The sequence below is a fragment of the Nelumbo lutea genome, chromosome 1 (genome assembly GCF_056320005.1).
Source record: "Nelumbo lutea isolate HS-2025 chromosome 1, American lotus-T2T, whole genome shotgun sequence".
In the NCBI taxonomy this organism is placed as follows: Eukaryota; Viridiplantae; Streptophyta; class Magnoliopsida; order Proteales; family Nelumbonaceae; genus Nelumbo; species Nelumbo lutea.
Genome location: NC_142684.1, coordinates 97,464,780 through 97,490,293, shown reverse-complemented (window position 1 = coordinate 97,490,293; position 25,514 = coordinate 97,464,780). Strand labels below are relative to the sequence as shown.

Below are 25,514 nucleotides of genomic sequence, written 5' to 3'. Positions count from 1 at the left end.
ATAGTTGGATCCATCCAACTTAACTGAGATGAGATGTGAGAAGTTTCCTCCAAGTATTAGAAGAGTGGTTCTCTAGTTCATTGAGATAGTTGTTGATGAAAACATGGCTTGTGAACAGGATATTAGGCTTTGATACAATGTTATATTACATGTTGATGAGAATTTCTCACAAAATCGAGAGAAAATTATATGATTTGTGTTATATATTGTGTGAAGTACAATTGAGTAACTATGCACATTGAAGAGATAAGTTACAAGTAAAAGGTAATTCATAATACAGTCAAACAACAATGTATGGTTAGGATAAGTTATCCCATGATGATGTGCAAGAGTCGAGTAGGGATATACTTCCAACAGAATGCTCCTAACATTGTCGCAATGGATCACTGCAGCCGCACATTGGGAACAATCTTCCTTGTCTTCCAATTCCATGTGTAGATGTTTACGATGTATATCGCTAGAATCGTAGGTTGGGACGTTGTTGGGACCATTTTTTAGTAGCTGATCTGAACTCTCATGAGTCTACTATAACCTATTCAATTTAGTTTTGTTAAAAGGATGTATGATAAACATATTTTAGATACATAGGTGTGGGATAATCAACCTCCTAATTGGTTGACTAATACAAGGGAAGTGCAGGTGGAGTTCAGATTGGCACCCCACACACGTCCCACATGCACATCTCAATGTGCATTGGAAACATCTTCCATACATCTCATGGGGAGATGTTCCCAATACACGGTTAGGATGTGTTGTGGGGCGCATTCTATGGAGCCCCATGTTTGCATTAGGCTTAGATTTATGGGCTGGGCTTGGGTCCGAGAATAGTAACCATGAACACTAGGAGAATACAACTCGAGAAACCTCTTCAAATAGCACAAATATCATGAAAACATAGAAAAAGAGGTTCCCCTACTTCAAAAAACATGTTTTTGAATCTGGTCTGAAAAAGATGTTTTCATTTAATTATTCAACACGGCATTCCATAAATCATACAATTCCTATATTGGGAAGTTTGTTTTTATTTTAAAAACCAATGTTTTGGGGGGCGTTCTACAATAGAATGCTTTTGTTTTCATTTGTTTTTGGATTGGCCACATCAGCAAAAAAAACAAATTATGTTTTTGTCTTCAAAAGAAAAAACAAGTTGGTTTTATTTCATAAAGCAATAAATGTTTCTGGAACCATCAAGATAATGGTTTTTAAAATTAAAACAAATTTTACAATGCATAAATTATATGCTTTATGGAAATAACCAGATAAAAGCATGTTTTGAAACCAGAATTCAAGAACATGTTTTTAGTTTCATTTTTGAAAACAAAAGCACTTACACAACCAAAAACATGTGTTTTGTATCTTTATTTTGAGAAACAATCTGTTTTCAAATCAGATTGTTTTGATTTGTTTTTGGAACCAACAATAAGAAAAACAATTCATGTTATAAAGTGCCCCCTTGTTTTTCCTTTTGAAAACAAAAACATAATTCAAAAACATATTTTTGTTTTTGCTGATGTGGTCATTCCAAAAACAAATAAAAGCAAAAAGCATTCATATTGTATAATACCTTCTAAGGGTCCGTTTGGTTTGCAGTTGAAATCAGAATCGGAATAATGGGATTGAAACCAATAGTAATGGGATTTCATTCCCAAGAGGGGGAATGGCCATTCCCTCAAACAAGAATGAGAATGGGATTTCGATTCCATCCAACGAAACAGTTGAAATTAGAATAATTCCGATTCCAGACCCCTATTCCCACGAACCAAATGGGGCTTAATACTCTCTGTAAACCTGTAACAAACACCACAGCCTTAGTATCTCTTCCTAACAGAAAGAGAGAGATTCAGAAATGTGAAACCGTGAAAGAGTAGGGTCAACCTTTTTGTTTGTTCTCAGGTCTCCCTTTTCCTTCACCATTTTTTCAAGGAGAGAAACAAATAAGGAAGCTACATAGTAATCTTATTCTTGCAACCAGATGAAATAGACAATTGACAGCCTCTAAATACTTAAATTACCACATCACCAATCATCAGGTGACACATTTACTAAATTTGAATGGGCCAGGGCCCAGATTTTTCTGAGTCAAGCTCATACCCAACTTGATCTCCATAACATCCATGTGGGCCTGGTCATATGCATGAATGCAGAAGGATAAGAAGTCCATCGTTCTTTCTTGCGACTCATCACATGCCACGTATTCTGGTGGGTCCTGTCCTAGCTACGTGGGCCAGGTTGGTCACTTGATCAATGGACGTGGCTTAAAGGGGGAAGAATCTCAGGTCTCAGGACTAGAGTCCTACTACGAGATAATACGATTCTCTCAAAGGAAAAAGAAACGAAGTTACAAAATATAGATTTTGCATGTTGAGGGGTATGCGCACGATAGTTATCCTGTCGTACCCCTCACCTCTCCTTCTGTAACTCGGCAATAAAAACAGAGAAACCCCATCGCCTCTCTCTCCCTTTGAGAGGTTCTGCAACACGGAGGTTGGAGAGAAGAACTTCCTTTGTTGGACCTTTTTAGGTTTTCTAGGGTTTTGGCTGTGGGGGAGAGAGATCGAAGAGAAGAACTGTACAGGGATTCTCATGGGGAAAAAGAGGAAGTCTGACGCCACGCGCTTGGATGAGGTCGATCGGACGATATACACCACTTTCTGCAGCGCCGCGAATTCGCTGTCGCAGCTTTATACGCAGGCCATGAATCATCAGAAGCTCGTGTTTCAAGCTGGAGAGCGTCATGCATTGGTTATTTTCTTGCTCTGTCTCCTTTTTCTTTCATGATCGTTTATGGGTTTGATCTGATGGGTTTTTCGTTGTTTTGGGGTTGCGGATTGATCTTTCCTTGTTTTTTTTTTGTTCCTTGTACGTGTCTGCAGTGGTTTAGTTCGTCTGGTTACTCGTTTCTTCGATTAATAACAAACTTTAATTGTGTTTGTTTTGATTCCATAACTAAGTCCAATTATAGGGATCATCTAACGTGCATCATTTGTTAATTGTAATCTCTGATTGCATTATTGGTCGATTTAGTTTCACAGAACCCCGTCCCAAGCAATCGAAGCAAATTAATTGAGAATTTAGTGTTTTTCTGGAATGCATGGGTGTGCTGTTCTGTGAATGAGATGTTAATTGATTTTTCGTGCAGTTCAAACAACAAAATGGAATTTTGGAGGCTTTATCTTGGGAGGTAGTGATGTTACTGAGGTGGAGATGAGGACTTGTGATTATTATTTAGGGAGAAAAAGGGCGATCTCGCAGCCTGAGAAGCAAACTTTTGGAAAACAGTTGGCAATATGGGCAGGAATTGATCGGGCCAATCTAGACATAGAAGTCCTAAAACGGTAGATGAGCATGCTAAATTTTACATTCGTGATGATTCAAATTGCATATGGGGTGTTCACCCTAGAAACTAAGGAATGTATTTTGTTTCTTCTTAACGAGTTTCCTCATTTAGTTGTTGTCTTCACCTTAGTGGCATGGTGGAATTTTAATTTACTTGTAAGTTAACCCCATACAGGTCAGTTTGATGTCTGGATGGAGACAGGATTAACATTTGGTAGATCTGTTATTCAGGTAGTTTGCCTCACTTGACTTAGATTAGTGTGATAGTCAAACCACTCAAGCTTCTAAGAAAAGGAAAAATAGAACCAGGAAAATGAGCTGAAGTTCTATAGCATTCTGGGGAAACACTAGATTCAGCATTTGAAAGGTAGAACAAAGTAGTTTTTTTTTTTTTTTTTTTTTTCTTTTTGAAAACTGTAAAGTAAAGTGACTTCATTAAAAAGCAACTATAGAAACCCCTGTATAAAGAGAAATGAACAAAGGATATACAAAGAAACCAAAACAGCCCCATGCAGTCCTCAATCCCCTAATAAAAAAAACTACTCCCTCCTTACAAACAAAAAATTACTCAAAAAAAGCACTTGGGTGTCTGTCTTTAAACAACGGGTGTACAGTCAGCCAAGAGTGGATCATCCCCATAATTTTCCTCAGAACATCTTCTTTTGATTTTTGAATTCCTTCAAATAATCTGTTATTTCTTTCACTCCACACAGCCCACAGAACAGCTGCGGGAATAATACTCCAAGCCACCTTTCCAGCTTTACTCAGACCACTCAGCCACCAAGCTTCTATAAGTCCCCTAACATCTGCCGGGAAACATAGCTTAGCACCAAATAATTCCACCGCTCTTAGCCATATCCAGTGAGTAAAATTGCAGTGTAACAGCAGATGACTAGATGATTCCACATTCCCAATACATAGGGGACATGCCATGTCTACCACTTCTAACCCTCTTTTGACTAAATTGTCCTTGGCTAGAATCTTATCCAGCCCTGCTGACCAAACAAGAAAGGCTATCTTTGAAGGCACGGTTCTAACCCATATTCTTTGACTTGGGAAAGATATAGCTTCTTCCTTTGAAACTGCTTTAAAAAGCGATTTTACAGAGAACATACCTGACTTCTCAAAACTCCACACTCTTTTATCTTCCCCCTATTCCAGATATGTTTGAGTCATACAGAAGCTGGAGCAATCTGATTAAGGATGCCACCTCCCAATCATTTAAATTTCTCCTGAACTGAGAGTTCCAAGAGCAATGACCATTCTGCCTTTCCAAACATTCAGCAACAGTTGCATTTTTGTTTGTGGTGATTTCAAACAGGTCCGGGAAAACATTTTTTAAGGGGCTCTCTTCACACCAATTATCCTTCCAAAAAAGAACCCTCCTACCATTTCCCACTTTGTATTTTATTCCCTTAGAAAACTGGGGCTGGATTTTTTATATGGCCTTCCAGATTGAGCATCCATAGGGAGAGCTTATCTCCTCTCTTTCCCAATTCCTGCTACTTAACCTATATTTGGTTACTATCAACCTTCTCCATAGAATTTCTGTCTGATCATTAAACCTCCATAGCCATTTACCAAGAAGAGCTGTGTTTACCTCTCTTACTGATCTGATCCCTAGGCCCCCATTTGTCTTGGAACAACAGATTTTCTTCCGATTCACCAAGTGGCATTTTGATTCCTCCCCCCAACCCCTCCACAAAAAATCCCTCATCTGTTTTGTTTTTTTTTTTTTTTTTTTTTTTTTTAATGCAGCAGCCCATTTAGCCGGAATAGGGAATAAGGATAAGTAGAAAAGTGGGAGGGAAGCCAGCACACTTTTAATTAAGGTTACTTTGCCGCCCTTGAATAAATATTTTGTCTTCCAAGAGGCTAATTTCTTGTCTACCTTCTCCATGATAGGTTCCCAAATAGATTTGGATTTACAACTTTCTCCTAGAGGCATGCCCAAGTATCTAGAAGGAAGCTTTCCGACTTTACATCCCCATTCCTCTGCCCATTCTTCCATGTTTAACACTTCCCCCACAGCCATTAATTCACTCTTCAAGATGTTGACATGCAAGCCTGATACCACCTCAAACCATCTTAATATTGCCTTTACATTCCAGATTTGTTCCCAAGAGGCATCACAGTGAAATAGCATGTAATCTGCAAATTGAATAAGAGCTATCTCCACCTGCCCACTGCCTACTTTAAAACCTTTCAGCATTCCTCCCAATTGTGCTCTTTCTACCATCCAGTATAGGACTTCTGTCACACAAATGAACAGAAGGGGGGAAAGAGGGTCCCCTTGTCCCAGGCTTCTAGAACTTCTAAACATTCCACAAGAGCTACCATTCACCAGGACTGAGAAAGATGGAGAAGATAAGCACACTTTTATCCAATTTCTCCATTTCCTCCCAAAATTAAACCTCTTCAGCGTATAAATGAAACAGAAATGAAGAAGGATTGCATGAAAGTGTGAGATGCATTATAGTCCTATTCTTATGGCTAGTCTATCTGCAAGGGTGTTGACAGACCTCTGTATTCGTCTGAACAAACTTTTTTCCTGTCATATTTTGGTGCCTTAGTGACTTGGGCTATCCAAATGGTTCTTCATTCACTTAATCACTGCCATAAAAGTTCCCCTGGGGCACATCTGGCCTGTCCAGACCCAAGATGTATCCTACTATTAGATCTTGCAATAGGACTACAATTTCCATCATTACTGCTATACTCTCTGGTACCCATTGCTGGAAATGTGATCACCTATGGTTCCCAGATGTGGATACAGAAAATGGGGATTTGACCTTCCATTTCCAAAATCTTGGACACAGATATGGTATTGGTATTCCATATTATGCTTATTATCATGTTTTCACATCTAGTTTTTTAAGATAAATGTCCTTTCTGAAGACTTATGTCTTGCCAACTTTAATTAAATTTTTATCACATGCAGATAGTATAATTTGTTAAAACATACAATTTATGAGATGGGAATCCATAAAAAGAGGTTGGAATGTTCTCAGATGATTTATAAATCCCAGGGTGTACCTGTCACAAATGGGCGGTTCTTCACCTTATATCCTCCCACAGCTTATCTCTTCTGCCTGATAAAAATGGGAGAAATATGGATGGATGGGAATTTATGAGCAGATTTTCTGAAAAATCAGCTTCTACCTCTTTGAATTTTCATTTGTTATCATGGGATATGGTGTGTAGGAAGGATGATGGTGGAATTGTTTACCTACATTATCATATTCGTGAGCAAAGTTATGTCATGAAGTGGCTGTGGAGATTTTGTGAGGAGATCAGCATTTTATGGAGGTAAAGCAAGATCTGGAGCAAAAAATAGAAAAAAGTATTGCTCGTGGAATGCATATAATATGTAGGACGACAACAGAGCGGGGTCGGGTTTTGCATACCCCCATCCCCAACTCCAAACTCAAATACCCTGCCCTGTCTTGTCCTTGTACCTCAATGGGGCTAGAAATCCTAACCTCATCTCCATCCCCATGGGGAATGGGGATCCTCAAATTTGCCCTGCCCTGCACTGGTCATTCTTACTTGCATACCTTTTTTTTTTTTTAATTTCTTTGAAAACCTCCTACCTACAATTGTTTTATATTATGTAATATAATATAATATAATAAAGTATACACACATAGACACTTTTAATCGGGGTGGGGTGGACAAATACCATCCCTGCTTTGTCCTCGGTCACCAAAGTTTTGGGTTTCCCCAAAGCCCACCCTGAACCTGATCAGTGCCCCACTCGATGGGGGTGGGTCAAATTTCTATCCCTAATCATATGATTACTTCTGCAAGGAACAGGTTTATCTCAGTTAAAATCATATGATTCTATAATGCAAATCAATTTCTTAACCATGTTATGCAACTTGGGGAAGGGGCAGGGGTGTGCTCAAGAAAAGAAATATATTTTCAAGAATGGAATTTCACGTGTTTCAATTGGTATGCACACTTTGCCTTTGTCCTATAAGAGCCATTACATAGATAGAAGTAATAATTCTGCATGTCATGGTTGAACTTATTCCTATAGTTGTGAGGTTTTCTTGGATGTTGACCTAGGTTGTTGGGGAATCTGTTTTTATCCTCCTCTCCTAAACTTATCAGCAGTTCAGCACAACATTGCCTTGAGATATGTTACATTTTCTTATACAATACTTGCCTATTTGATATATTTTTTTTGATAGATATTGCCTATTTGATATACTCATATATACACAAATATATACATAGATAGTCAGATGGATAGATGGACGGATAGTGGAGGGAGGGTGGTGGAGTTTCTATTTGTCTGACATCTTGGATATTTGCATTATTTAACTTGACTGCTACTAGCCTTCGTTATCATTTTGGTTGATTTGGACCATAGTTATGCTACAGTTTCTTATACAATACTTGCTTATGTGGTACACAGCACACACACATACACACTTATGCACATAGGGGGGGGGGTGAGAAGTTTTCTGCTCTGGTGCATTGCTTAACCTGTTGACTTGGATAGTCTTTATCCCTGCTGTCTTGGATATCTGCATTGCTTAACCTGTTGACTTCTACTAGCCTTATACTTCTGTTATCTTGAATTATTAACTGATAGAGTTCTTTTAACTTTGTAGCCTATAATTTTTTATGATTTTACTAATTTCAGCTTCTTCACTTTGCCTTATGCAGGATAAACTGTACCAATGGATCTTGAGGCAACAAGAGGAAGGAACAAGAGTGACGACAACAGATATACTAGCTTACCTGCAGGTTTTAAGTTGACAATGACTTTCCTTGTGGCTCTTTTCTGATTTTGGATTCTTTATGTGTACTTAACATATTAATTAAGATGTATTACTTGTATGGCTATTTGGTAAATAATATATCCTGCTTATTCTTCATGATTTTTTTTTTAATCTTGTTTAGTGCTTTTTTGCTATTTTATATATGTTTATGATTGAACTGTTGAGTGTCGAAGTTGAATTTTGAATTGAGCTTTTAATTGTATTTCTCATTAGGCTGCTCTAGGCTACTTTAAGTTGTTAAGGAAAGATTAGGTTTGGTGGGTTTATATGGACCTTGTTTTATTAAAGGTAGTTCAATCAATTCTATCTGTGATGCACACTTCACATCAGAGTATATAATTGATAAAGTGACCGCAAGCTTTCTATCCTCTCAAGTCTGATGGCTGAGGCAATCAAGTTTAATGGTAAGCTGTTTGGAGTTTATGGGCACATTCATTTTTTGGTTATGTTTTTTTTTTTTCTTTTTTTTTGGGGGTGTTTTGATTTAGTCAATGGGAAAATGGTTGCCATTGACTAACAATCCCATGTTCTGTTTAAGGATTCATGTGGAGCCCATAGAAAAGTTACTTTCTCACTTTCCCTTTCCTGCTTGGGGGGAAGTTGTTAGCACATGATGGGACAATATTGTCCCTTCTAATTTTGTCTTTTTAAGGATAAAATGGTCATTATCTCACTCACTTAAGAAATAAATTACCCCGGTAAATGGCCAAAAGAAGAACAAATGGGGCCTATATTTCAATAATTTGGTCCATTGGTAGGAGTAAGGATTAACAGAATGCTTTCTCATGTTACAAATTCTTGTTTTTTTTTGCAGATTGGGAGGAGGCATGGAGGGGCTTGGTGATGAGAGCCCTACCTAGACCTATTTCGGATCACTGTCCAGTTAGTTTGTCACAAGAGAGGTTAGGAGGAGGACCTTCCCTTTTAGGTTTGAGAAGATGTGGCTACTGCACCCGGACTTTAAAAAGAGAGTGCAAGAATGGTGGTGGGAAGAGGACTAGGTGACTTATAGATTGTAAGGGTACATATTTTATAAGAAGTTCCAGAAGTTGAAAGCTAGGTTAAAAGTTTGGAATAAAGAAGAGTTTGGTAGAGTGGAAGGAAAAAAGGAGAGTTTGCTAAAAAAGGATATAATATTTTGATGGGGCTGAAGCAAAGAGGAGAGTTAGAAGAGAGGGAAGGGAGATGGAAGTTGAAACAAGATTTTAGAGGAAACCCTTAGGAAGGAAGAGATAAGCTGGAGACAAAAGGCGAGATGCAAATGGTTAAAAGAAGGGGACGGTAAAACAAGGCTCTTTCATAATTTGACAAGTGGGAGAAAGTGGAAGATTAATGTAGCAAGGTTGGAGTGGAATGGAGAGAGGAAGAAATTCCAAGAGCTTTTTTGGAGCATTTTAAGTCCATCTATGACAAACCTAGTAGAGCGAGAGAGACCCTAGTGGACTTTGATTGGTAGGTTGGAGATAGGGAGCTTCTAGAACCCTTAGAGAGGCTTTTTGAGGTTTAGGAAATAAAAGATGCTTTGTTCTCCATGGACAGATCAAAAGTCCCAGGCCTAAATGGATTCTCAATGGCCTTCTACCAATATTGCTGGGATATGCTAGGACATGATTTGATGGAGGTTTTCTTGGAGTTCTATAAAAGGGGGAAATTCAACTTTGGTGCAAATGCTACTTTTGTAGCCTTGATCCCCAAGAAAGTAGATGTAATTCAACCCAAGGACTTTAGGCCCATTAGTTTGATCGGTAGCATGTACAAAATCATTGCTAAAGTTCTTGCCCTGAGGATAAAACAAGTCCTCCCCTCCTTAATTTCCCAAAATCCAGGGGCCTTTGTCCTAGGGAGACAAATTGTTAACCAAATTCTAATTGTAAATGAGTGTGTGGGTTTTAAGAAAAGAAAGGGAGAGAAGGGTTTGATAAGAAAACTTGATCTTGAAAAGGCGTATGACCTAGTGGACTGGGATTTCTTACTAGAAGTCTTGAGGAATAGAGGATTTGGAGATAGATGGTGCAAATGGATTAAAGGTTGTATCACTACTTGTCACTATTCTGTCTTGGTAAATGGAGTAGCTTGGGAGTAGGGACTTCTTTCCTGCTAAGAGGGGCCTTAGACAAGGAGACCCCCTTTCCACCTTCCTCTTTACACTTTTAGTGGATGTTTTTGAGTGCCTTGATCTCTAAGGCTGATTTAAGGAATTTAATTAGAGGTTGGAGAATTGGGAGACAAGAAGTGGTTGTTACTCACCTACAATTTGTAGACGACATCATAATTTTTTGTAAAGGGGATCCAGAGGAGATGGTAAATTTGAAAAGGTTAGTGACACACTTTGAAAGGGTCTTGAATTTGAAAGTCATTTGGAACAAAAGTTGTGTGGTGGGAGTAAATAAGGAGGAAGAGGAGCTGTTCTTTGTGGCTCCTTAGGTTGTGAGGTAAGTGGGTGGCCTTTGGTCTTTTTGGGCTTGCCCTTGGGGGGAAATCCAAGATCAAAAAGGTTTTGGTACCCGCTTTTGGAAAAATTCACAAAGAGATTAGCAGAGTGGAAAAGAAACTATATCTCCCTTGGGGGTAGAATCACACTAATCAAGTCCACTTTAGCAAACCTACCGGTGTATTTTTTATCCACTTTCAAGATACCTGCCAGGGTTGCAAGGCAAATTGAAAAAAATGAGAGATTTTCTTTGGGAACCCGGTGACTCAAAAAAGGGCCACTGAGTAAAATGGGTAAGTAGTCTCTAGGAAGAGGGAACAAAGGGGTTTAGGCATTGGTAACATTAGGTTAAGTGGTTGTGGAGGTTTCCCTTAGTGCTGGACAATTTGTGGGACTCTATAGTAGAACGCATACATGGCTTGGCAGCAAATGGATGGGAAAGCCATTGTTAGAGTTTTGTCTGCCTTTCAACCGTTTGTTAGGTACGATTCGTGCTCAGGTAACAAAATTCTGTTTTGTGATGATATTTTGTGTGGGAACACTCCCCTAAAGGATAAATTCCCTTCTTTGTATTCCTTTTCCTTACATAAATTCAAGACTATTTCATCCTACCAAGGGTCTGAAGGCTCTTGGGACTTGGGCCTAAGGAGAGGTTTGAGAGATTTAGAGGTGAGTTGTGCAGACGCTTTGTTTTCTTTGTTATCCTCCGTCTTCCATGATCAGTCTTGTCTGGATAGTAGGATTTGGTTGAAACCCTCGTCATGGTTTTTCTCTTGCTCTTCTTTCTTTAATGCCTTACTTCAGCCTTCTGTTGGGTCTGCATCCTTTCCTATGAAAGAAGTGTGGTCTTCTCTTGTCCCACCAAAGATTAGGGTGTTTTGTTGGGAATTGGTACTCCAAAAGATCAATACCTTGGATTTGCTTCAAAGAAAAAGGCCAGATCGGTGCCTTTTCCCTAATGTTTGTTGCCTCTGTTTAAGGAGTGGTGAGATGGTGGCTCATCTGTTTTTGTTCTATCCCTTTGTTTCTTACTTTTGGGATTGGTTATCCTCTCTCTTTGGGTGCAGCTGGAATCCCTCCTTGTGTGTACTAATCTTTTTGACCCTAGTTTCTTTTGTCAACCAAAGAAAAGGGTAGAGTGATGTGGAGATTAACAATAGCAGCCATTCTTTGGTCGATTTGGGAAGAAAGAAACAACAGGATCTTCCAAGGAAGCACTTGTTTGAGGGCATTACCATCAAAATTTTACATTGTCTAAAAATTCAGTTCACGGACTTCTCTTATGATGGTTTGCTTAGAGGATGGAGTGTCATAGCTTCTTCTTCCACCCATTCTCATACTATGTAGGAGAGTTGGTCCCCTTCTCTGCATGCTAGAGTAAAGCTGAACTTTGATGGTAGTTCTCTAGGCAATCCAGGTCCTTTAGGCATTGGAGGAGTCTTCAGAGATGAGGAAGGAAAGGTGCTGGCCCCTTCTTAGGTCCAGTTGGGGTGGGAAACTTACTAAAGGTAGAAATAAAGGCCCTACTACAAGGGTTGAGATTGGCTAAGCAGTGGGGTATGCAACAGTTAGAAGTGGAAGTGACTCCAAGCTGGTAACCAATTAGATGCAAGCAAAAAGTTTAGGAGGTTGGCCTTTCAGGCAATAGCTAAGGGAAATATTGTATTTAGCAATAGAGTTAAGGGTTCACTTTAATTGGGTAAGGTTAGCTAATGAAATGCCTAATGCTCTAGGTAAGCAAGGAGTAAATAGGGGGGCTTTATTTTGGACTTGCTTGTACAATGATTTTTCTACTGGTTTCATTAGCCATCCTTTGGGTGGTGACAATTGTACTCTGTTAATCTCTTTAATGAAAGTTATTGTTTTCTATCAAAGAGAGAGAGAGAGAGAGAGAGAGAGAGAGAGAGAGAGAGAGAGAGAGAGAGAGAGAGAGATCCCTTTCTCCTTTCCTCTTTACTTTGATTGCAGAAGTGTTGGGGAGACAAATAGAGAGGGTAGATTCGAGGAATCTAGTGGGGGGGGGCAGAGGGTTGGAAAAGATAGAATACCCATCACTCACTTATCGAGAATGTCAAACATGAAGGTGAACTATGATAAGAGTTTTGCGATGGAGAAGACAACTCAATGGAGGAGCCTATTCCCAAAGCCCATTCCCATTTCAGGAGAGCAACACACTCTTCTTACTGAATCGGAGGAATAGGATTTTTTCTATTCACAGAACATAAATTCAATGGTTGGGGGACAAAATTCTAAGGTCGGTTTGGATATTACAGTTAACAAAATAATAATAGAACCAAATACACTCCCACATTCTCCTTAGACACAAGTATTGGTGGCAGACCCCAACCACCTTTTTGGGACTTCAGACCTTGCGTCCTCGCCCCTTACTGGTCCAGGTATGTCTGTCAATTCGGTTATTGGTACTGACGTGGGTTTTGTGCTCAAAATAGGTATCTTAGCTTTTCAACCGGAAAGAACAACTATTAGAGGGGAAGGTGTGGGCATAGATAATGGTTGTGTTGAAAGGAGAGAGAGCTTCTATTGAGTAAAAAGTAGGAGTTAGAGAGAATTTGGAACCTAATATATGCTTTTCTAGAGGAGTACACACAAAGGGAGGAGTTGGGTGTGGATTCTGAGAGTGTGGACAAAAACTGTGGAAATGAGGGGGGAGAGCTATTCTTGAAAAAATTGTAGGAGGAAGAATTAGAGAGGATTTGGAGGCAAATTTGTGCTTTGTTGGAGTATAAGCTCCCAAAGGATTATTTGGAGGAAAAACATATATGAGAATTGGAACAAAAAAACTGTCCAAGCACTCGGGGAGTGAGAAGTAATGGAAAGAAAAAAGAAAAGAACTAAGGTAGAGAGGTTGATTTCAGATATAGAAGGGGACATTGAGTTTAATGGTAGAAGGGGAAGAAGAAAGGCTCCCAAGTAGGAACCTTTAACCTTAGTTGGGCTCTAAAATTTTGTTTCCCATGAAAATCATTAGTTGGAATTAAGTGGTTTAGGGAGTGCAAGGAAAAGGAGGTTAATTAAAGAACTTTTCAGAAGGAGTAGGCATGATATAGTGATGCTATAGGAGACCAAATTAGCCGAATTTGATAGAAAATGGGTCAGAAGTGTGTGGAAGTCAAGAGGAATAAGTTGGGTCTCTACACCCTCTTGGAGGGCTTTAGGGGGTATTGTCACATTGTGGAGAGAGGATGTTGTAGAGGCAGAGGAGGAGTTAATAGGAAACTTTTCAGTGTCTGTAAAGTTCAAGTCGATGGATGATGGTTTCGTTTGGGTGTTGACCAATGTGTATGGCCCAAATATCTATAGAGAGAGTAATGATTTTTGGGAAGAGTAATATGGAATACAAGGGCTATGGGAGGGTCCTTGGTGTTTGGGTGGTGATTTTAATGTATTTTGCTTTGTTAATGATGAAGGGATGAGAGATCCATCATATGGATGGCCGAACCCTACTGGTAGGTTGGGCGAAATTTCAAAAATCTCTCTCCCATGTAGGAATCACATTCCCTATTTTAGAAAACTGCATTTTCAAGGATCAATCTTGAACCTAAACTGAACTAGATCTGAAACCAAAAGGTAGGAGAGGGATATACCTGATATGGAGTAGTAGTAACCCCTAACGAAGGTGTTCATGCCTAAGGAAATTACCAAAGACTTCTCTCATTGAAGATGATACAGCGTAGGGTGGAGCAAAATCAGCAGGATGGCTCTTCAGCAAGAACCTGATCCTTCACCAAGAATCTGATGGAGGGCGAGTGAGCACGACTTCAGATCACCTTTTCTGCCAAAAGGTTATAACAAGAACCCTTCTTGATCGCTTCTATAGGTGGAGATCAAGCTGGTAATGGCGACAATAACAGGAGAAGGCAAGAGCAAAAGATGGCGTCAGTCTAACTGTATGTTGTCTTCTCTCTTGAATCAGTAAGACTGAAGGATGAACTGGAGGTTCGCCCTACCAAATCTTGTATTTGGATCTGGACTCTCTTTTAGAGATAAGGATAATTCCTTATCTTATCTGCAGATAAAGATCAGCCCTCCTAATCTAATTAGGAGTTTCCTGATCCAAATCTTTATTTAGATCTGGAATCTCTGAGTGGATAGGGACAATCCCTTATCCTATATGTTGATCTAAATGCCAGAACCGCCCCTCTTTAATTAATCTAATTTAGCCAGTTCGAATTGGGCTTTAGGCCCATTAAGTCCCTGTGCTTACTTATCCTCCAAACTGCTGCCCAGTTGGATACCCTTGTATGGCGTGGAACCCAAACATTGATCTACACATCAGCCACATGGGTTCAGTCCAGCCTTTGTTACAAGGCTTGGCCGAATTCACTATAGGAGATAGTGAACCCCTGAGTCCATCACCATGGGCTCTTAATGGGCCCGACATTTACACTAAATGGTTCCTGGGTCAACCCACCTTATAAAAACCCAAGGATTGTGGGCAGATGCAAGATTAGCCCATCAGGTATTACCATCAATGGTCTTGCACTTAACCTCTCAGCCCATAATGATCAAACATTGCCCGACAAGAGAGGACCTCTCCCTTGGCTGCAAGGAACAATGCTGCACTCTCTACTCACCTGGATCCCAGGAATTAAAACATTTTGCAAACATTTTGAAACCATAATATATATATATATATATATATATATATATATATATTTGTGTGTGTGTGTGTGTGTATCTCTATATAAATATATTTTGCAAAACAAATTTCAACGGTTGAAATCGGCTGCCGATAGTTTTGGTTTCCATCAGAGAGAGTGCATCCCTAATCATTCACTTTGTCTGACAAAGGGGCTGATCCTGTCACTAGGATCACCCACTTAGATGAATTCTCGAACTGTCCCAAGATACCCAGGTTTTGACCCCCTCTAAGGATTTCACTGATTGGCATATCATAGACAGCCCAATCCGACACCTAGTGTAGTATCATAATCGAGTGTAGGGGTCAGGTGTAACATTATAGTTTTGCCCATCTATCTCCAAGGTCCAGGGCAATACTGGAATTCTGGTCTGGTTTAGGGTTTCAAGAAAACTCTCACTACATGTACCTCAGGTCTCATCCTAGTAGCTGAGACAAGCCACCCCAACCAACTTGGCGGCACATTAGTGTCAGCCTTGGCAGGATAAATCTCCCCAGATCTATCCAACGGCTGTGAAGATTCTAAACTAACACGAGTCTCATAAGTGTCTAGTTTAAGGGTATTACACAAAAACACACCATAATAACATTAATCAAATATATACTTTATTCATTTACATTAAATGTCATAATGTACATCATTCTGATTAGAGTTAAGGGCATACACTGTCTAATAGCTCTCACTTACACTTAGGTCCAATCTGGTATAAGCTGGAGTCCCATGCTTTCCACGTGTTTCTCAAACACTTTCTGTGCCAGTGGCTTAGTCAATGGGTCTGCTACATTTTCCGCTGATGCTACCTTCTGAATTTGGACGTCCCCTCTTCCAACTATTTCCCACAGTACATGGTACTTCCTCTCGATGTGCTTCGACTTCGAGTGGGCTCATGGCTCCTTAGCTTGAGCATTAGTTCCAGTGTTGTCACACAACAATGGAATGGGTGATGTGCTGGATGGAACTACTCCCAATTCGTGAATGAACTTCTTCATCCAAACGGTTTCTTTGGCAGCTTCACTTGCGGTAATGTATTCGGTTTCGGTTGTGGAATCTGTCGTGGACCCCTATTTGCTGCTTTTCCAACAAACAGCACACGATCCTATCGTGAAAACGTATTCAGATGTAGACTTTCTATAATCTGGATCTGATTGGAAGTCAGCATCAGTATACCCTTGGATCTGTAGTGAACTACCATCGAATACCAGACAAAACTCTTTTGTCCTTCAAAGGTACTTGAGTATGTTTTTCACAGCAGTCCAATGCTCCTGCCCTGGGTTTGACTGGAATCTACTTACCACACTCACTGCTTGAGTGATGTCAGGACGAGTGCACAGAATGGCATACATGATGCTCCCTATGGCTGAGGCATAGGGAACGTCCTTCATGCCCTCAATCTCCTCGGGAGTCTTGGGAGACATACCCTTGGAAAGAGTGACTCCATGCCTGAAAGGAACATTTCCTTTCTTGGAGTTCTCCATGCTGTATCTCTTGACTATCTTGTCAATGTAAGCAGATTGGGATAATCCTATTTATCCTCTCTGATCTATCTCTATAGAGCCGAAGACCTAGTATATAGGAGACTTCTCCAAGATCTTTCATGGAGAATTGCTGTGGAAGCCATATTTTCATCATAGTCAACATTCCTACATCATTCCTAATGAGTAGAATGCCATCTACATACAGAACCAGGAACATAACCTTATCCTCACTGGATTTCTTATAAATACAGGGCTCATCCGGATTTTGCTCAAAGGCAAACTTTTTGACGGTAGAGTCAAACCGGATGTTCCAACTCCCAGAAGCTTGCTTAAGTCCATATATGGATTGGTTTAATTTACATACCATGTGTTCCTGACCCGCATCTATAAAACCTTGCTGTATATAGATATCTTCACTAAGATCTCCATTTTGGACGCAGTTTTGACATCCATTTGCCAAATCTTGTAATCATGGTATGCTCCTACAGCTAGCAGGATCCTAATGGATTTAAGAATAGCCATCGACCTAAAGGTTTCCTCATAATCGATTCCTTCTTTCTGAGTATACCCTTTCGTCACAAGACGAGTCTTGTAGGTCTCAACCTTACCACCGGGGCCCTTCTTCCTCTTGTAGATCCATTTGCAACCAATTGATTTTACCCAAGGGGGCGGATCTACCAGAGTCCAGACTCCATTGGTTTCCATTGAGTCCATCTCGGCTCTCATGGTATTTACCCACTTCAAGGAATCTATGTCCAACATAGCTTCTGTATAAGTCACGGGATCTTCCGCACTGGTCGTGGCTTCCACCAAGTAACTATCCTGGTCATAGCCGAAACGAATTGGAGGCTTGGAAACCCGGGTATATCTTCTAGGTTGGTCATTACCTGGAGCTTGTGGGACATCTCCCACTACCCCTGAGCTTTCCTCATCAAGAACAACTTCTTGACGATGATTGTTCATGATGTAATCATCTTCCACGAAATGGGCATTTCGACTACAGAACATTTTCTATTCTCCTGGGTCTTAGAATAGGTAACCCACAAAGCCTTTGGGGTAGCTTACGAATAGGCAACGACTGGTCTTGGATTCCAATTTGTCTGCACTCGTTCTTTTAACATGTGCCAGACAACCCCAAATCTTCAAGTGTCTCACACTTGGTTTCTTACCGTACTAAAGCTCAAAGGGAGTTTTCGGAACTGATTTGGTTGGAACCCGGTTTAACACGTATATCGCAGTCTCCAATGCGTAACCCCAAAAGGATGTGGGTAACTCTTGAGTGTACGAGAAGTGATCGGACCATATCCAATAAAGTCCGGTTCCTCCTCTCTGACACATCGTTTAGTTGTGGTGTAGCAGGAGGAGCTAACTGTGATACTATCCCATTGAGCTTCAAGTAGTCCTTGAATTCATCAGAGAGATACTCGCCACCTCGATTCGATCGAAGGGTCTTAATTTCTCTCCCTAACTGTTTCTTGATCTCTTGTATGAACTCTTTGAACTTTTCAAAGGATTCAGACTTGTGTCTCATTAGGTACACGTGACCATATTGAGAGTAATCATCGGTGAATGTTATGAAATAAACGTGCTGGTTACGTGTTCTAACACTCACGGGACCACATACATCAGTATGTATAAGGTCAAGCGTGCCTGTACATCTTTCAGGCTTACCGTTAAATGGCCGTTTCGTCATCTTACCTTGAAGGCAAGGTTCACAGGTTGGAATATCTTCTACAGTTAGAAAATCCAAAGGACCATCATTTACTAACCTTGTGATACGATCTATATTAATATGGCCAAGTCGGTAATGCCACAAACACGTGGGATTAACTGTATCATGGGTTCTATTCTTGGGGATATCATCCGACATAGTTTCGGTTATGTTAGTTTCTAGAGAAGGATGGAGAACATAGAGACCATTCTCAAGCTCTCCGTATGCGAGGAATTTGTTATTTCTTTTGATAGTAATCGTATTAGTAAATAGAACAGAATATCCATGCGCACACAGTTTTGAATCTCAAATTCTGTACATAAAGACAATCTTTTATTACAATAATTCATTCTCTGAAATTAACTCTACAATTCCTATAGCTATAGCTGCAACACTTGCAGAAGTCCCCAAGTAAAGAGTCACTTCTCTGTCACTCAGTCTTCTGCTTATCCTGAACCCTTGCAGTGAATTACATGCATGAGTCAAAGCCCCAGAGTCAATACACCAGGAAGTAGAAGTTACCAACAAAGTGGTTTCTATGACAAAGGATTCGAAATTATCTTGTTTTTTTGGATTCTAGGTACTGAGGACAGTTCCTCTTCCAGTGGCCGGCCTGCTTGCAGAAGTGACAAGCATCTGATGCTTTGTCCTTCCTCTGCCTCTTGGACTTAGTAGCTTTCTTCTGAGGCTTTTTCTTAGCATTCCCCTTCTTCTTGCCCGATTTGCCAGTTTCAACAAGCATGGCAATGGGCTAATCCTTCTTGATTAGTTCCTTGGCCCTCTGCAACATACTGCTGACTTCTTGGATGCTAATATTTAGCTCGTTCATGTTTTAGTTCATGATGAACTGATTGAAGGAAGGAGGCAAAGAATTTAGGATGGCATCCACCTTAGTGACATGGTCAAGCCCGGATCCAAGAGCCTCAAGTTCATTGATATTATCCCATCATCTTAAGACAATGGTCATGAACTTGTTGGTTCTTAAACATCTACGCGGTCATGAACTATTTCAAGACCTTCTGTCGAGTAGAACGATTCTACTCTTCATACATCGTCCTCAGACTGTCTAGGATATCCTTGGACAATTCGATCAGATCGAATTGTTGCTGTATCTGATTGTCTAAGGATGCTATGATGTAGCAGTGAGCAAGGGAAATTTTCTCTTCTCATTCTTGATAGTCTCTCCTATGGGCTTCAGAAGCCCTATCACCTGGACGTTCCGGAGCAGGGTTTTGAGCTACTTTGTCCAATTTTTCTGATGTCAGGACCAACATAAGGTTTCGGTACCAGTCAGCGTAGTTTGGGCCTTTGAGTTTGTTGTCACCCAACAATTTTGCGAATTGTCCGTTTGCCATTTCTGATAAAAAGCAAGTATTAGTTCACAACCTTATTTGATTCATGCTATCTACATAGACATGGTTTTTAATATATGTTCCATTCCCATTTGTTCATCTCTGAGATTTCCCTCCTATCTCAGTGGCGGATACTGCGAATTATGTCTCTGGATATGTGGGAAATCACATAGGGTGCATGGAGCCAACTGTTTCAGCTGCATAAACCCACCACCTTTCTGTGAAGGATCGTATCCACTCATCTTATGAGCTTTTCCTTTGGCCTCTGTCAGACATGGTTCATTGCCATTTTAGGTTAAACCTTTCTGTCCAGCGAGTGCTCACCCATCATATTCGTGAATGCCAAGGTATCGTGAGAGAGTCTTCCATTTTAGGATAGGCCCCTCCCACATTGGTCTATGACGTCCCTATCATCTTATGAAACATTCCAACAGATCCAACAGCAAATGGATAGCCCAATTTTATGGTGCGTTTCTTCATTACTGAAGGACCCATCTTCATGCTAATGATGGAAGGCCTTTAGAGAGTTCATCATATGAATCTCCTTATCACATGCACTCATATTTCAGCGGAGGGAACAAAAATTACACCCTAGTTTAATTTAGGTCAAACCAAAGTGTCTCCCACTGACTTTCATAAAGCTAGATTTCGATGGGCCCTAAACGGCTAGGGTTCCGCATGGTTCCTCTTGGGGAGGTGTGAGCCCCACCACGAAGGGAGATCATCCAATGATCTTAAGGACACCATGGCAATGATGTGCATTCAGCCATGGTGTGTGTAAGAGCCACTATCGTATTAGCATGGGCCAAGTGCTTATGGCCCATGAACGTTGCACATCACACATCCATACATCACATGCATGAACAAAATTGATCCAATCAATTAATATCTGTAAAACCCATTATTAAAGCCCATAATAATCCATAATATTACTGATTAATATTATCTACGTATATGGGCTGAATTACAAAGAGCAGTTCGGCCCATATAGCTTTTATGCAGTTAATGGGCTAAAGCAGTTTTAGCACATTAAAATTGGGTTTTACAGATGTGGGCCGAATTACATCTTGTAATTAACCATCAATCCCTGGACCCAAGAATGAAAAATTAGGGCTGAGAACAACCCCCATCAAACCATAGATTCGGTCCAACCAGTTTTGTCCAATCTGGTTCCAGTGGGTCTAGGGTTTGATCTTTAATTCAAGATTATGATCTGAAATTAAATTACTGATAAAAGACAGTCAAGAATCAATACAGGGGCTGTTCGTAGATCTGCTACCCTGCAAAATAGATGTTAGTTCACAGTTTGCAGTTTCTCAAACTGCAACTCGCAAACAATTGAACCCTAATCTACGGAACTCCTTCCTTCTGCGCAATCAACTTCGAATTTGAATGGAATAAAATAGAAAGCCCTAATTTCTATTAATATTACATCAAATCGAATTCCTATACAATCAATCTAAAAATTAAAAAAAATTAATTATAGACAAGAATGTAAAAGAACTGCAAAATGCAGATTTCTTGCGCCAATTAAGATTACGATCTCCACTGTACGAACAACCCATAAATCAAGATAAATATAAAGAACTATTCTAAATATATATCAGATTTAAAAAGATTTAATTTCAGATCAATCGCCCTTAATTTGGGAACCGATTTCCCAGAAAATCAATAATCTGTGCCAATCGGGTAGAACGCCTTCTGCCCATTTGCGCAGTTTTAGATCTGACCAATTTCAGTTCAAGATTTGAACCTGGCTCTGATACCACTAAAGGGATGAGAGATCCATCATATGGATGGCTGAACCCTATAGGTAGGTTGGGCGAAACTTCAAAAATTTCTCTCCCATGTGGGAATCACATTCCCTATTTTAGAAAACTGCATTTTCAAGGATCAATCTTGAACCTAAACCGAACCAGATCTGAAACCAAAAGGTAGGAGAGGGATATACTTGATACGGAGTAGTAGTAACCCCCAATGGAGGTGTTCACGCCCAAGGAGATTACCAAAGACTGCTCCCACTGAAGATGACACAGCGTAGGGTGGAGCAGAATCAGCAGGATGGTGCTTCAGCAAGAACTTGATTCTTCACAAAGAATCAAATGGAGGGCGAGTGAGCCCGACTTCAGATCACCTTTTCTGCCAAAAGGTGATATCAAGAACCCTTCTTGATCGCTCCTACAGGTGGAGATTGAATTGGTAATGGCGGCAATAACAGGAGAAGGCAAGAGCAAAAGATGGCGTCAGCCTAATTGTATGTTGTCTTCTCTCTTGAATCAGTAAGACTGAAGGATGAACTGGAGGTTCGCCCTGCTCGTCTATTTATAGCCTTAAAGAGAGCATCTCCTAATCCCATTAGGAGTTTCCTTAATCCAAATCTTGTATTTGGATCTGAACTCTCTTTAAGAGATAAGGATAATTCCTTATCTTATCTGCAGATAAAGATCAGCCCTCCTAATCTAATTAGGAGTTTCCTGATCCAAATCTTTATTTGGATCTGGACTCTCTGAGTGGATAGGGACAATCCCTTATCCTATCAGCTGATCTAAATCCTAGAACTGCCCCTCTTTAATTAATCTAATTAAGCCAGTTCGAATTGGGCTTTAGGCCCATTAAGTCCATGTTCTCACTTATCCTCCAAACTGCTGCCCAGTTGGATATCCTTGTATGGCGTGGGACCCAAACATTGATCTACACATCGGCCACATGGGTTTAGCCCACCCTCTGTTACAAGGCCTGGCCGAATTCACTGTAGGAGACAGTGAACCCCTGAGTCCATCACCATGGGCTCTTAATGGGCCCAACATTTACACTAAATGGTCCCTGTGTCAAGCCACCTTATAAAATCCCAAGGACTGTGGGCAGATGCAAGATTAGCCCATCAGGTATTACCATCAATGGTCTTACACTTAACCTCTCAGCCCATAATGATCAAACACTGTCCGACAAGAGAGGACCTCTCCCTCAGCTGCAAGGAACAGTGCTGCACTCTCTACTTACATGGATCCTGGGAATTAAAACATTTTGCAAACATTTTGAAACCATAAAATATATATGTATATCTCTATATAAATATATTTTGCAAAACAAATTTCAACGGTTGAAATCGGTTGCCGGCAGCTTTGGTTTCCATAAGAGAGAGTGCATCCCTGATCATTCACTTTGTCCGACAAAGGGGCTGATCCTTTCACTATGATCACCCACTCAGATGAATTCTCAGATTGTCCCAACATACCTAGGTTTTGACCCCCTCTAAGGATCTCACTGATTGGCATATCAAAGACAACCAAATCCGATACCTAGTGCAGTATCATAATCGAGTCTAGGGGTCAGGTGTAACATTCCAGTTTTGCCCATCTATCTCCAAGGTCCAGGGCAATACTGGAATTTTGGTCCGGTTCAGGGTTTCAAGAAAACCCACACTGCATGTACCTCAGGTCTCACCCTGGCAGCTGAGACAAGCCACCCCAACCAACTTGGCGGCACATCAGTATCAGCCTTGATAGGATAAATCTCCCTTGATCTATCCAACGGCTATGAAGATTCTAAACTAACATGAGTTTCATAAGTGTCTAGTTTAAGGGTATTACACCAGTTTAAGGGTACATCATTCTGATTGGAGCTAAGGGCATACACTGTCTAACAAATGAAACAAATAACCCCCAACAATTCATTACGGCTAGCATGAGAGAATTTAATGATTTCATAAATTGTAGTGAGCTCAAGGAGTTTTCTCTTTTGCAAGGCCTTTTTACTTGGGCCAATTCCAAGAAATCCCAACTTGCTTGAAGCTTGACAGATTTCTTTTTAATGAGAGTCGGGAAAATCATTGGAGAGGCTTGCTATCCAAAGCTCTACCTAGAGTTACTTTTGACCATTTCCCTATTGTCATCTCTTCAATCTTCCTCTTCGGTCGTTCATCGCCTATAGTCTATAACTTCTAACATCCTTGAGCCTTCATCTTCAGTGCTTGTTAGTATGGTTACTGAGTAACTATTTTGACTTCCGACTATTCAACTGTTGGCATGCCACTATTTCTTTATCTTTGAACGGTCGTGGTTGTTAAACACTTGAACTTGAACCTTTGTGGCTGAGTGGCTTTGTTATTCCATCACCGTCAGCATCGTTGGCAAAACACCACCCTGTGCTGGAAACTAGCACGTCTCCCTCTTTTGCTGTCTCTCTCACTCTTTGACTCAGCCATTTAAACTCAGAAAATGGGAGGGTCGTTCATTGCAACCAGCTTCCAGTTCTAGATCTAGAGTTCCAGCCAGCAATAAGGTCATTGCACCCGGTCCATCGCTCGGGGATGCAAGTAATTTGTCGCTTAAACCGTAAGTCTTATACTCACCCACTATTAATCTGTCTCTTTCTCTTCTTGTATTGTGTATAGTAAACTGTAGATCTTCTACTCGCTGAAAGTTCTCAATAGTTAATAATCGGATATTCGTTAAGATTAGCGGACTGAATTCAAATCAGCCTTGGCAGATTCTCTAGCTAAACAAGGGGCCTCAAGGGATTCTCTGTTTTTGGCTACTTTGTAACTGTAATCTGAAAAGAGTTGGGTTTGGAACCACCCTTAAGGGGATGTAACACCTAGTGCCTCCTCTTAGGGTGCTTCATGCTTGGCATTATTTCTATCTCTATTTAATAAAATACTATTCATTCATAAAAAAAAGAGTTGTCTGTGGTGAGGATTATTAACATGGAGGAGATAGCAATGCTGGAGAGGGCTAAAATTCTAGGGTGTGTGGTATCACCATGGCCCTCAAATTATCTGGGGATGGCTTTAGGGGATAATCTGAGGAACAACAGCTTTTGGAGCCCTATAATTGATAGATTCGCAAAAAGTTAGCCTCTTGGAAGAAGAGTTATCTATCTTTGGGTGGCAGAATCACTTTGATAAAGTCCACTTTATCTAGCTTTCTATTGTACTATTTATTTGTATTTAGGATCCCAGAGAGAATAAGCAAAGTCTTGGAAAAATTGATGAGATATTTCTTGTGGAACCAGGGGATGGCAGGAAAGATTATAGGGTGAAATGGGAAATAGTATCTAGGAGTAGGCTTGGAGGAGCTTTAGGAATAGGTACCATTTAGGAGAGAAATGAAGCTTTGTTGGGAAAGTGGTTGTGGAGGCTAGTAGGGGATAGGGATAAGTTGTGGGCTAAGGTAATATTGAGTATTCATGGGCAGACGGTTGTTGGCAAGGACTACTAGAGCTTCTCCCTGGAGATCCATACATGCCATTCTTCCTTCTTTTCTACAATACATCAGGTATGATCTTTGTTTTTGGAACCAAGTGAAGTTTTGGGAGAACCTTTGGGTGGGAGATGTGCCTTTGAAAGATCAATTTTCCTCTTTATTTCTCTCTCTCGGTATAAAGGGGAACTTGTGTCTAATTTTCTAGTCCCTCCCGAGTCAAACTTTGGGTTTGATTGGGATTTGGGGTCTTAGAAGAGGCCTTAGGGATTTATAATTTGAAAATGTTTTGGATCTAATCCAGGTTTTGAATGGGGTGGTATTGGATCCTTCAAAAAGGGATAGTAGAATTTTGGACTTTATCCCCCCTGGTGTTTTTTCCTGTGCTTCTTTCTATTAGTCTTTGGTGCAATCTGCCAACAACAATGTCCAAACTTTCCTAGTAAAGGAAGTATGGGGTAAACTGATCCCTCTAAGGATTGGAGCTTTTTTTGTTGGGAATCCTTCTTGGAAAGATGCAATACTTGTGACCTACTCCAAAGAAAAAGGCCTAA

At 40.4% G+C, this 25,514-nt stretch overlaps 1 protein-coding gene and 1 long non-coding RNA gene across 2 annotated transcripts in view; one reads left to right on the top strand and one right to left on the bottom strand.

The window, feature by feature from the left end:
* Positions 1-102: 102 nt before the first annotated feature.
* LOC148876317 (uncharacterized) lies at positions 103-1,955 on the bottom strand. Its single transcript, XR_016108015.1, has 2 exons — positions 1,876-1,955; positions 103-1,788 (listed from the first exon to the last, which is right to left on the bottom strand). It is a non-coding gene; the product is annotated as an uncharacterized LOC148876317 (long non-coding RNA).
* Positions 1,956-2,287: 332 nt separating this feature from the next.
* LOC148876316 (nuclear receptor family 2 group C protein) overlaps positions 2,288-25,514 on the top strand; it is a 28,212-nt gene continuing 4,985 nt past the window's right edge. Inside the window, exons 1-2 of the mRNA XM_088966539.1 lie at positions 2,288-2,742; positions 8,014-8,094. Coding sequence (XP_088822665.1) covers positions 2,584-2,742; positions 8,014-8,094 — 240 coding nt within the window. The 5' untranslated portion in view covers positions 2,288-2,583. The remainder of the gene's footprint in view (positions 2,743-8,013; positions 8,095-25,514) is intronic.